General features: G+C 58.7%; 1 protein-coding gene across 3 annotated transcripts in view; it reads right to left on the reverse strand.

The window, feature by feature from the left end:
- APBA2 (amyloid beta precursor protein binding family A member 2) overlaps window positions 1-12199 on the reverse strand; it is a 218292-nt gene that overhangs the window by 4549 nt on the left and 201544 nt on the right. For all 3 annotated transcript variants that reach the window (XM_034667971.1, XM_034667970.1, XM_034667969.1), the window contains 3 exons: window positions 9121-9300; window positions 7939-8151; window positions 6274-6393 (listed from right to left, as the gene is read on the reverse strand). In XM_034667971.1, the coding sequence (XP_034523862.1) occupies window positions 6274-6393; window positions 7939-8151; window positions 9121-9300 (513 nt within the window). The remainder of the gene's footprint in view (window positions 1-6273; window positions 6394-7938; window positions 8152-9120; window positions 9301-12199) is intronic.

A 12199-nucleotide genomic window follows, 5' to 3' on the forward strand; every position in this document is an offset into this window, starting at 1 on the left:
TTGTAAGGCATCTTCGTACTTGAAAAGGCAGGGACCCCAACCCAGAATCGGGACGGGTGATTTGGGTCAGCACCCTAAGCTGTTAAGGGTCGGCCTGCCAGCAGGAGGCACACCACAAGTGGTGTTCGATGCAGGCAGGACAGTCAGGCCCTTCTGCCCACCTCCCCGTTCTTCTCATTCCATGGCAAGGCTCCCTCTGTGCCTCGTGGTGAACACCCTGCTGCCCGCACCCCAGGGACTCCTGCCCGTGTCACAGCAACCTCACACCCAACCCCTGGCCAGGCCTGCTCATTCGGCTGGGGCCTCTGATTTCCAAGGCTGCTGGGGGATGACGCTCCCCTTAGACAGGACGGCTCTCCCCCCATCTGCCCTCCCCCAGGACCTGGCGTGGCAACTTCCAAAGCCCGAAATAGGCTCAGAAGGCCACTGACCACGGGCTGACCCTGGCACCATATGCAGGATTCCCATCTGTCCTTTGTTTTATGGATTTTGCCTTGTCACTGATGCCACAGGCCTTTCTCAACCATGTGGGTCCCTCCCAGCCCTCAGGATCTCTGTCTTTCTGGTAGAAGACATATGTGCAGACTGAGGTCACAGTCCCAGGTCATGACTGCCCAGCCAAGTGGACTCCTGCAGCAGAGCGGGTCACAGTTCTGGAACCCAAGCACTCAGGTCAGATGGGGCTCAAGCAGGGGGCCAGCAGAGAGAGAGAAGCAGGGTGGCCCACCTGACTGCCCCAATTCTCCATACGAGAATTAAGGAGTAACTTCTGTTCCTTGTCTCCCCGCCAAATGATTTAAGGGCATTTTGTGCCCACTGTAGCTGGCTCTTTGAAGATCCTGAGGAAGGTGCCTCAGGGTGACCGGGCTCACTCCCCAGCCTGACCAAGTGTCAGGCAGGGCCCAGCCTGCTCCCGAGCAAAGAAGCTGGGACAGTCCGCAGAACGTGCGGTCTTGATTACATCCGTGCTGGCAGCCTACTTCCTAGTCATGGAGATTCAGGGAAAGAGAGTGAAGAGGGAGCAGAGACAATGCTTTGCACCTTTAGGAGGAATGGCCAGGAGGATGGACCTGGATGCTGGCAGGTGACCGAAGCTGGAATCCGGGGGGCAGGCAGGGGGAGAGGACAGAAGGGGAGCAGGACATGCTGAGGAGAAGGCCGTGTGCACACATGCACGTATGCGCGTGCACACACACACACACACACACACACACACACACGGGTCTTGGCCTTCCCAAATAAAGCGTGCCCACAGGAACCAGGGTCCGTTCAACCTCATGGGGTGCACTTCTGCGGGGGAGAAGGCTGGTGTCTCCCAGCGGGAGATGTCTTGATTTCTTGAATGGTGGTATGAAAAGAGAGAGGAAGGATCCGTTTAGAAATAGCACTAACTGGGTCATCCGGAGCCTGTCTGCAAACTAATGCATTGTACTTCGGGTGTAATGGAGCTGAAAATGGAAAAAGCACTTGTGCAAGACTAACTCAGATGTCAGCAAACTTTTCCAGGGGATTCAGGGGAACTTGGCTGCTTGGCACATCACCATCAGGAGGCACAGCAGTCCCTGCGGTCTGAGTGACAGGAGAGACCGGCGGGCCCACCCCCGAAGCCATAACCGGGGCCCCGTGTACACTTGTGTTGGTTACCAATGCCCTGGGCCTCAGGTACAAACATACTGGCGTCTGCACCGCCCACAAGTGCTGCCAAACCCATGCACACGCTCGCGCCCTGCTCCTGGCACCGTGTACAAGCATCTGATGATGGGCCGTGGACGGGTGGGCAGGCTCTTCACAACCACTGGGCTCAGGTCCAATCCCTGTTCGGCTACTTCCCAGCTGGGAGCCTTGGGGCAAGTTACTTCACCTCCCTGTTCCTTCGTCCTCTGTGAAATGGTAACACAAAATGCCATTCCCTAATTGGACCAGCCTTGCAGACACCAGCTGCCCAGGGATGCCCGAGGCTTGTGGGAAGAGCTTCCCGGTGGGGTGGCCTTCATTTCCTGGTTCCTAGAACCGATCGATGGACTGACACCCCAGACAGACAGACCAGGGGGCCTAGGAGTATTTGCAACAACGATACCAGACAGAGTGGAGAAACCTGTTCACCGCAGCATGACTCACTACCGTCAAGAGGCTGAGGCGGCCCAGTGTCCACTGAGGGATGAATGGACAAACGAAATGTGGTCTAGTCCCACAAGGGAATATTATTCAGCCCTGAAAAGGAATGAAATTCTGACACAGGCTACAAGGGGGATGGACCTTGAGGGCTGGGAGTTAAATAAGGCCAGTCCCCAAAGGGAAAATACTGGCTGATTCAGCTTATTCTATGAGGCACCTAGAGTGGTCAAGTTCAGAGAGACGGAAGGTACAATGGCAGCTGTCAGAAGCTGGGCTTGGGAGAGAGGAAGGGGCAATCGGTGATGGGCACAGAGTTCCCCTTTCGCACGATGACTTCTCGAAAGTGGTTGCATGACAGTATGAACGTACTGGATGCTTGAAAATGTTTAAGATGGTAAATGTCCTGTGAATTGATTTTACCACAATTGAAACAAACATAAGAAAAAACTGATGTCCTAGGAGAGAGCTGGCGCTGAAAGAAAAGGGGGTGAGGGAGGCCGATTCCAAAATGTAATACAGCTTCTTAGCCACATGGGGCCTCTCATTCTGGAGAAAAGACAGGCGGCACTAAGCTCCAGGAGGAGGCTAGCACACACGTGTGCACACACATGTACGTAACACATGTACAAGTACACGTGTAAATGCACGCCCTATGCAAACATGCACACACATACATGCACACACACACACCCGTATGTACACACATACACGTATGTGTACACTGACAGTTGTGTGGGGACCCCTCCCTCTCACTTCTCATGTGACAGCACCCAGATGTGCTGAGACATCCTGCATCCAACCACTTACCCTGAACACCAACAACGGCCACCTGCCACGGGAAAGGCTTCTGCGGTAATCAGGTAGAAAACCACAGCGGGTGTGCACGGGAGCTAACTAATGCCATCTCCTAGCCAGGCATCCTGCCACCATCCAGCCCGGCTGTGGTCAGGCGGGGTGGAGGTGGAGGGGCTCCCAGGTCACAGTCGCTTTGCTCGGAGGACACAGGCTGACCCGGGACGGCCACAGGCCAGCTGGAGCCAGGACTCCAGGTGCGGCTTGGTGAGGGTCGCAGGGGACCTCTGAGAGCCTCACTGGCACTGGGGCAAGGAGGACAGTGGTGAGAAGAGAGGTGCCAGCCAGGGGACAGCTCCAGTTCTGCAAGGCAGGAGGGGACCACAGGGGAGGGGGCAGTTACCTGGCCAGGCCTCTCTGGGGAGGCTGGGTGGGCTGGGGCAAAGCCTAGCTCTTCTGTCCCCAGAGCCAGCCCTCGGTCAAGAACAGCCAGCACCCTCAGGCCTCCCTAATGTTCTCCCACACACACTCCTCCCATGAGGCCCCCACTGAGCTATGGAGCCGGTGGCAGTCTCAGCCACCACAGATGCCGGGACATGGCCCGGGCAGTGGCTGTGGGGGCGGCTGCCTCGTACAAAGGCCTCTGAGCGCTGTCCGGGGTCAGCTCCCATACCCCACACCTGTCCACAGCCCGGGTGTGCTCATGGAGCAGGCGCAGAAGGAATGCCAGGAGGAGTGCTTGCAGGGCCAGGCGGGGACGGGGCACTGATTTGTGCAGCCGCCTGTGGCCCGTTTTCTGGGTCGCCAGGAGGTGGGGGGGTGCATCACAGCAGGAGAAACCATGCAAATTGGCTTGCTTTATCTGAGACCCTCCCTGGTAACTCTCAGGGACAGCTGTCACATGCTGGGAGGACATCCTCAAGAGCCACCTGGGACCCCACCTCTCTGCACAAGCAACCGCCCCCCCCCGCACTGCTTCTCATCCACAGTGTCGCCCCCACGCCCCAAGCGTCACACACACCCTGCACTCAGACCCTGGACCCGTGGCGGATGCATGAAGAAGTTACCAGCACTCTGCCTCAGGGCTCTAGTCTGCGCGTCTGGGACCGGGGAGCATGGCCCAGGCAATGCTGTCTGCACAACTGGGTGTTAATCCCTCCCCTAGCTCCAAGACCCCAAAAGCCTAGATCTGCTGCTACCTTTATCCCCACACCTCCCAAACCTTCGAGAAGCGCCTCTGCCCTCCTCACTGCCCTCGGCCTCTCAGCCACTGACACGGACTGGCGTGCCTGTCCCCACCTGCAGAGACCACCCCCCTTCACCTCCCCAGGAGAGCCCCCTCATCAGTCACCCTGCCTTCTTCCCAGCTGCCTCCCCTCTACTGTCTCTGAGAAGGAAGGCTCAGACCCCCTGTACCTGTCCCTCACCGCTGCTTCCCCAGGGACGTGTCCCCTTCCTGTCCTGCTTGCCTTAACTTAGCCCCATCGCTTCCTTGTCTCTCCTCCCCCCCGCCCCAGCCTTCTCTCCCACAGTCCCAGATGGTCTCACTGGCTGCGGGACCCGGGGCGAGTTACGAAACCTCTCTGGGTGGCAGTCAGCTCCTCATGTGCACCCACACTCCTCCATGGGCCGTTGTAATCAGACAAGCTGAAGAGAGGCAGGGGTTTGGGGAGGGGCGGGCATCAGGCTTGTCCTGGGCCCACAGTCCCACACGCGAGCCTGGGAGGGAGGCAGTTCTGGAGCAGGGTGGCTCCCGGGCAGGCCCTGGGTGAGGGCTCAGCATGTCAGAGGCAGGTTCGAAGGCCCCTCCTAGTGCCCACCCCCCCCCAAGCATGGGGCCTGTGCCCACCCACACAGTGCTCCCAGCAGCTGCAGGCAGAGACCCCGGGCAATTTTTTTTTTTCAGAGCCCTTAGGGCAGCTGCTTGTGCCCAGGGCACCCATGTATGCAGACTGGCTGGGCAGGGCAGAGCCAGGCCACACCACTACCGGGGCAGCTCCTGGGACAGATGCACTGACCTGGACAGAAGTCCCCAAGGGGATGCAGACAACCTAGCTGGGCCCCCACGCCCGGGTGCAAGTGCCAAGGGGCCTTTCTCTGCAGAATCCGGGCCCTGGGGGCCTTCTTTAAATGTCTTGGTATACTTTATGGATTTTCTCTGTTAATCTTCACAATCACATTTTGAGGAGAGCCCAGAGAGGTTAAGTGACCTGCCCAGGGTCACACAGCTAGGAAGTTATGGCCGACGGTGGCTAGATGCCCCCACACTCATTCCCTCTTTGTCACAGGCACCAGATGGCCACCTTCCCAGCCTGCCCTGTGTTCTGTGGGGCGTGGGACTGAGTCCTGTCCAGTCAGTGAGGTATGGCCAGAAATGGCAAGGGCCACACCTGTGTCTCTATCTTCCTGCCGCTGCCAGCTGGACACAAAACCCAGGCGAGGGCACGTCTGGGCCCCTGACCCCTCGCACAGTGGACCGTGACCTGAACGAGAAACCAACTCTTAGAATGCCGAGATTTGGAGAGTATTTGTTACAGCAGCAAGGGCGCCCTAACGTGGAAGGGACAGAAATGGCCCTGTGATTCTCCCAGATAGCAACAGGGAACATTTAGACTCATTTACAGTTGTCTTTCTAGAATGTTCTCCCACTGTGTTTCGTCTGTGCTCACAGGCGGGCATACATATCCCCCCACCTCCCCTGACAGTTCTTTAATATGCACAGCTGGCTTAAGCAATCGGGAAGTGATTGGCCTCGCCTCTTCTGTCCTCCATCTGTGGCCATGTTTTTGCCCACAGGGACCTTGCATGAGGAATGACCAAGGAAACAGATTCACTCCAGCCAAGCACGGGTCAAAGACAAGGCAGGAATCCTGAACTAAGAGCTTTGGCCTGAGGAATAGGCACCAATGTTTGGGCAGACCAACACTCACTGGAGCCCAGAATCACCTCCTCCTGGAAGCCCTCCTGCTTCCTCAGTGCCTGACACAGTACAGGCCCCTCACAAATGGCTCTGAATGGGTGAGTGAATGAGTGAATATCTGTTTGTTGAACATAGAGAGTCAGATGTTTTGGCCAGATATGTCCAGACTGCAGTGGTTGGAAACAGCAGGGAACAGCCATCACGGGGACAAGGGTGCTTTGAGCAGGGCTGGAGGGGCCCATTCCCTGGCCACAACCAGCCCTCCCTCCCTGGCCAGGCCTGCCCCGGGAACTGCTCAAAGTTCCTGCCCAGCTGTGCCCACACACCAGGGCCTGTGCGGCTCCAGGGGCAGGGGGGTAGAGAGGCGCCCACCCCCCACGCCAGCCCCTGCATGCAGGCCCACACATGCACAGTGGAGCTGGCCGAGGCGCAGAGGGCAGACTCACGATCCCGTTCTGCACGCTGAAGCCCAGCTGGTACTTGAGGTCAGGCCGCTTGATGAGGACCGTGGTGACCGGCGGACAGCTGACGATGTTCAGCCTCACCTGCGTCTGGTTCTTCAGACCCTGCAGGACGGGCAGGCGTCACAGGGAGCCTCAAGGCCACCAGTGGGCACACTCTCAGCGGCTCAGACTGAAGCTGAGTCGGCCAGCAGGGTGGGGGCCCTGGGGCAGGGGAACGAGTCTGGTGGGTCAGCCACCTCTCGGCCTCCACGTACTTCCATGCAACCCGTGTGCAGGGTTGCTGGCTACCGCGGGCGGCAGCGCGGGCCGTCTGACCCAGGTGACACCACGCTATTCGTGAAGCCAGAGGCCAGGCCCTGCGCACCACAGCGCATGACCAACGGGACAGCACCAGGGTCATCCTCAGAGGGGCACAGGAGGGGCCCTCCCCACGCTGGAGGCAGGAGGAGCACCTTCTGTTTGGAAGGATCACGGAGAAGCCTTCCTCAAAACAAAACGTGCTAATGGCAGGGGTGGGGACAGGGAGTGAGGGGCTCGGTGAAAATCTGAAAGCAAGAGGATCTAGTGTCCACAGTAACACTGGGCCAGCTGGAGCCAAGGGTGACCTCAGGCCCCAGAGAAGCCTGTGACCGTCAGCTGGCGCCCCAGGCTACGGTTGTGAGGTTAGGTTGGGGGGACAGGGGGGAAGCGGCCCCAGCCTCAATTTGGCTGCAGTCCCAGCTTGTTCGTCTGGCCAGTCACGAGCCCTTGATGCTGCTCAGAGCTGCCTTGATATGTGGGTGCCCCCCTCCCCCCACAGCCCCATCAGAGCCTGGGTGACCAGGTGCCCCAGGCACTGCAGCCCTGGGAGGGAGGCTCCAGGCAGACCAAGCTTCTGCACTGCGGGTTGAGGCCTTCGCTGTGCCTACTGTCCAGCTTTCCAGGTGGTCACCCGTCAGGCAGATGCTCTGGGTTGGCTCTGAGCGCTGGCTCATGGGGCGCTCTGGCCCTGAGAATGCCCTTCATCTCTCAGGCTCACAAGGGAGGATACAGCTGTGTCCTCCCGCACCACGACCATAGGGGTGAGGAGGGAACAAGCCACAGGAGGCTGGGGGCAAAATGCAGACAGAAGGCCAAACGGCTGCCCCCAAACAGGCAGAGCCCACTGTCTGGAGACAGTGCAAAGGCACTGTGGTGCTAGGCCTCCTGGAGCGGCCTCTCTTGAGCTTCCTGTCCTGAGGCTCTTCTAGACCTGGAGCAACCAGGTGTGAAGACCCCCCAGCAGGGACTGGCAGCTCACTATCTCCCAAAGCTGCAAGCTCATGGGTCAGATGGTCAGAGCGGCCTTCCTGCTCTCAGACCCATGCAGGGTGACCAACCCTTCCCGTGTGCCCAGGGAATGGGACTCTCGGTGCTAACCTGCGAAAGTCCCATGCACACCAGGTCACCCTACATCTGGGGGTCCTCAGCCCTTGTCTGGGGTCCATGTCACTCAGACTGGCATCAGTGAAACCAAACGTCCCCTTCTCACCCCCAAGGGCAGCCCAGGTCCTTCTAACTTCAGGGCTATGGTATGGTCTTGGGTATCCTGGACCTGTTTCTTCACATGCCAAGGGGGAAAGGACAAGGCAGTGAGAATAAAACAAGGCAGGGGCCCCGCATGTGCACCTTGATGATGCCCTGGCAGGTGGCAAGGGGCAGCCCCACCAGGCTGGTGCCGTTGATGGACATGATCTGGTCCCCGATGCTCAGCTTTCCCGAGCGGGCCGCCGGGCCGCCGTTCATCATGTTGGCCAGGATGACTGTGGGCAGGATGGAGCCCCAGCCTGACTCCACCACCACCACGCCGAGGATCTCGCCCTTGTGCTTCTCCAGCTGCAGCTGTAAGGAAATGAGCGGTAAGAGGTGCCCATGATGGAAGCTGGGGACCTGTGCGCCTACCCCCTGGCCTCGCGCAGCTCTGGCTCCCAAGCTTGAACCAGGAGCACAGACTCCCTCCTGCCTGTGCCCAGCACGGACTCCTCCGGGCCCCAGCATGGCTCCAGCACCCCAGTTCCTGCTCGTCTCACCTCCCACAAACCCATGGAGGCCAGAAGAATGTTAGACTCCAGGGCTCAAATCTGCCCCCAGCTCTTGCTCTTATCTAGAAAAGTCCTACCTTCTCCCCACACCAAGGGTCACTGTCTCAGAAAGCTGCCTGTCGTTCATTCAGCAAGAGGCCAGGAATACTCATTCATGCATTCATTCATTCATTCATGCATTCATTCATGCATTCAAGCAGCAGTCCGATTATTCCTTCTTTCACTTATTTACAAGCAGTCAGGGTATGGCTCATCCGCAGGGATCTGCTCCCGTGTCCTAGGAGAACTTTCTACTGACCCCTGAGCCGCACACACCAGGCCTTGCGAAGGCCTTCGCCTCTGGCAGCTTTGAAACTCCCCTGGGCAGCAGACCCAAGTTCCCCGTTCTGAAGATGCTTCTCAAATGCTTTTCAGAAACACCTCCTGGGTGCTGAGCTCCAGTAGATGGTAATAGCGGCATTCAAAGGCACATTTTCAAGGTCATTAAGACTGATTGTAATCAGCTCCTTTGTTACAACAACACCTCATTTCACACACAAGTGCTCAGCTCCGAAGGCAGGAGCAAATGTACATTCTGGGCAGCACTTCATTCTGCCGTGAGGATGGGGACTTGCGCGAGGGCCCTTCGAGGGCTCGCTCTCGCGTCCTCTCATGGGGAGCTGCCCGAGGGCATTGCCGGGCGGCTCCGGCTCTGCGAGCGCTCAGCATGGGTGGCAGAGGCCACTGTGGCGTGGCATCCCATGGCCCGCCCACGGTGCGTGTGGCTCACCTCCTTGCAGTTCTCAGAGTTGGAGAAGTGGATGAGGTCATCGTTGTACATCTCCTGGGTGTTGATGATGTCACTGTACTCTTTCTGGCTCAGATCTTCGGGGTTGATGCCGTTGGCCCGCAGGAACTCCTGGTAGGCCACGCTGAAGGCCTGGCCAATGGACTGTGCGATCAGCTGGGCCTGTAGCAGGGAGAAGCCCACTAGACTAGCCCAGAAGCACAGGCACCACACAGCCCGGAGAGGAGGGGCCGTGGCAGGGCTGAGTGCAGGGTGCACACGTAAGCCTGCAATGGGCCCTTGCCTGGGCTTAAAGGAACAAGAGAGAAACTGTAGACTCTCATTGGGTGATAGCCATCTTCCCACCAACACCCCACGGTTGGCCGCCATGGGGTGAGCCCCTCTGCTGCCTTGTACCTGGCAGGGCCCGGTCCTGACTGCTCCCGCCTGAGCCGTTTAAGTCCCACACCATCCAGGACAAAGCACAGTTTCAAATAAAGTCTGGGAAAATTATGAATTGTTTGCTAAGTATCCTATTTTTGTTGCTTTAATTGGTACTATATTTTCTTGTATTATATTTTCTTTCTACCCATCTTATTCCAAAAATAGACTTGAGGTGTGTTCTTGGAGGAGGGTCACAGAGACTCTTAGCTGTCTCCCCAACATTTATGTGTCCTTAGCCACAGAACCCAACGTCAACTGGGGAGGCAGGGTGTGTGTCCGCTGTTCTTGGCGGGGTGGGGTGGGGTGGCCGTTTCAGGCTGAGGCTGATGAGAAGCAGGAGCCCTAGAGACACCAGCACAGACCCCACAGAGCAGAGCACCTCCTTCCACTACAGGGAACCACTTGTGTGGATGTTAGTGAATCTCTGACACTGCCGAGTCCTGGACATTGAAAAGTCACTGCCAGGCTTTACCTGTCACCAGCCAGTGTGCAGACAGGGGATGGCTGGGGAGCAAGAGCTAAAGTCCCGAGCTCCCAAAAGGACGCCAAGCATGCTGGCAGCCGTGTGGCCCTGGAGACTAACAGGGTTCCCAGGGACCTGGCCCCCAGCAGGGCCTCCTCCCCACCCAGCCCCGATTGCAGGAGCCCCAAGGCTGCTCCATCCCCTGCCACCACCTGCCTTCCAAAGCCATCAAAGGGGCCTTCTGTATGGGCGCCCCCAGCAAACCTCGGGACTAGAAAATGGTAAAACAAAGGATTTGACCTAAATGCCTAAATCCCTTCCTCCCTCTACACACTGCATGCTTTAAGTGCTACAAACGAATATGGACCAAATGAATATCTACTGAAGCGGGCTGGGCCAGATGATAAAGACAGAGCTGGAGCGTGGAAGGCTTTCCTGAAATAGGTACAGAGTCTAGATTGAACTGCCCTCCCACACTGGGCCCGGAATAGTTTACAGGAAGGACAGGCTGATGTTCATTTGGCAGGAATAAGCCCTGCTCACTCCCAAGACCAGCATCTCTGCCGTGCTGCTTAGGGCGGGCTGGCCAGAGCTGTAGTCCCCAGAAACCACCAGAGACACCCCAGCCTGGACAAGTGTAGACTGGAGGGTGGGGAGCCCACAGGTGGTGCACTGGAGGGCAACAGAGCTAGCAGCTGGGGCTCTGGCTGAAGCTGGGAGTCAGGCCTCGGGAAGATGCTGGAAGGGGGGGGAATGGGAGCCCGGGACCTGACCCTGCCACACTGGGGTCCCAAGACTTGCTGCTGGCTGCCCCCAGGCCTCCAGGTCTGTCCCCACCTGACTGCGGTCCCCTGACATGGAGGGGTTCTGAGAGCATCGCTCCCTTCACCCCTGCACAGATAGGCTGGCAGCGCTGCCCAATGCCCTGGGACTCCGCCTGGGGTTCTGCCTGGGTGCCCCACCCCAACCCATAGGAGCTCCTGGGGACAGTGAGGCCATTCATGCCTGGGTTTTTTGGGATGCACTCCAGGAGCCCTCGGCATCTCCCCACCTGGTGACAGTCTCCTATCTCCCCATCCACCCCATGTCCTGGTGTCCCTGCTAGCTGACCTGGGGAACATGCACTGGGAGCCCTGCAGACAAGGGGTTCCCCTGCCCCCAGCTCACAGCCAGGGCCTGGGGGTGTTCAATGCTATGAGGCCAGGAGCCCCGCGCAGGCAGGGGGGAGTTCAGGGGGCTCGGAGAGGGGCTGGCATTGGCAGCTTGGCACTCAGAGGTGGCGTCCTGCAGGAGGTGAGGTGGGGGAAAGATTACTGCCATATCCCAGCACTCCTTTGCCTCAGCACTTTCGCCTGTGTGGCTTATCTACCCTGGCCTCAGCTCTGGAGTGCCTGAACTCCACTTTACAGAGGGAAACTGAGTCTCGGAGAGAGCCACTGGTACCCTTAATGGCACCTTTCGTTTTCTCCAGGTGCTCCATCTGCTGTCACCAGACCCTCAGATCCCTTACTCATCCCCAGCAGCGCCCTGGACAGAGCCACCATCTAGGTCCTAGGTTCTGGGCAGCTGCTGAGTGCCCCCCCCCCACACACCCCACCAGGTGGGTCCTTCCCTCACTCCTTCAAGGACCACAAAGAGTCCCCCTCATGCCCACCTCCTCTTGCCCTCAGCCTTATCTCCCCCTGCATGGAGAACAAGGGGGACGCAGCAGCACCCCTGACTCTAGCCCTCAGCCCACAGCCAGGCACAGCCAGGCACAGCCCACAGCCAGGCACCAGACCCTCAGATCCCTTACTCATCCCCAGCAGCGCCCTGGACAGAGCCACCATCTAGGTCCTAGGTTCTGGGCAGCTGCTGAGTGCCCCCCCCCACACACCCCACCAGGTGGGTCCTTCCCTCACTCCTTCAAGGACCACAAAGAGTCCCCCTCATGCCCCTCCTCTTGCCCTCAGCCTTATCTCCCCCTGCATGGAGAACAAGGGGGACGCAGCAGCACCCCTGACTCTAGCCCTCAGCCCACAGCCAGGCACAGGGGCTGGTACCTTGGAGCCCCGTGGCGTTCCCTGATCCTGTGACTTCTCTGCCAGCAGACTGCTCACCCTTTGCCACTGGCCTTACACTGCCCATCACTCACAGCCCTTCCCGAGGGCCCATCTCCCCCCACCAGGTCTCTAA

The sequence above is a fragment of the Ailuropoda melanoleuca genome, chromosome 9 (genome assembly GCF_002007445.2).
Source record: "Ailuropoda melanoleuca isolate Jingjing chromosome 9, ASM200744v2, whole genome shotgun sequence".
NCBI lineage: Eukaryota > Metazoa > Chordata > Mammalia > Carnivora > Ursidae > Ailuropoda > Ailuropoda melanoleuca.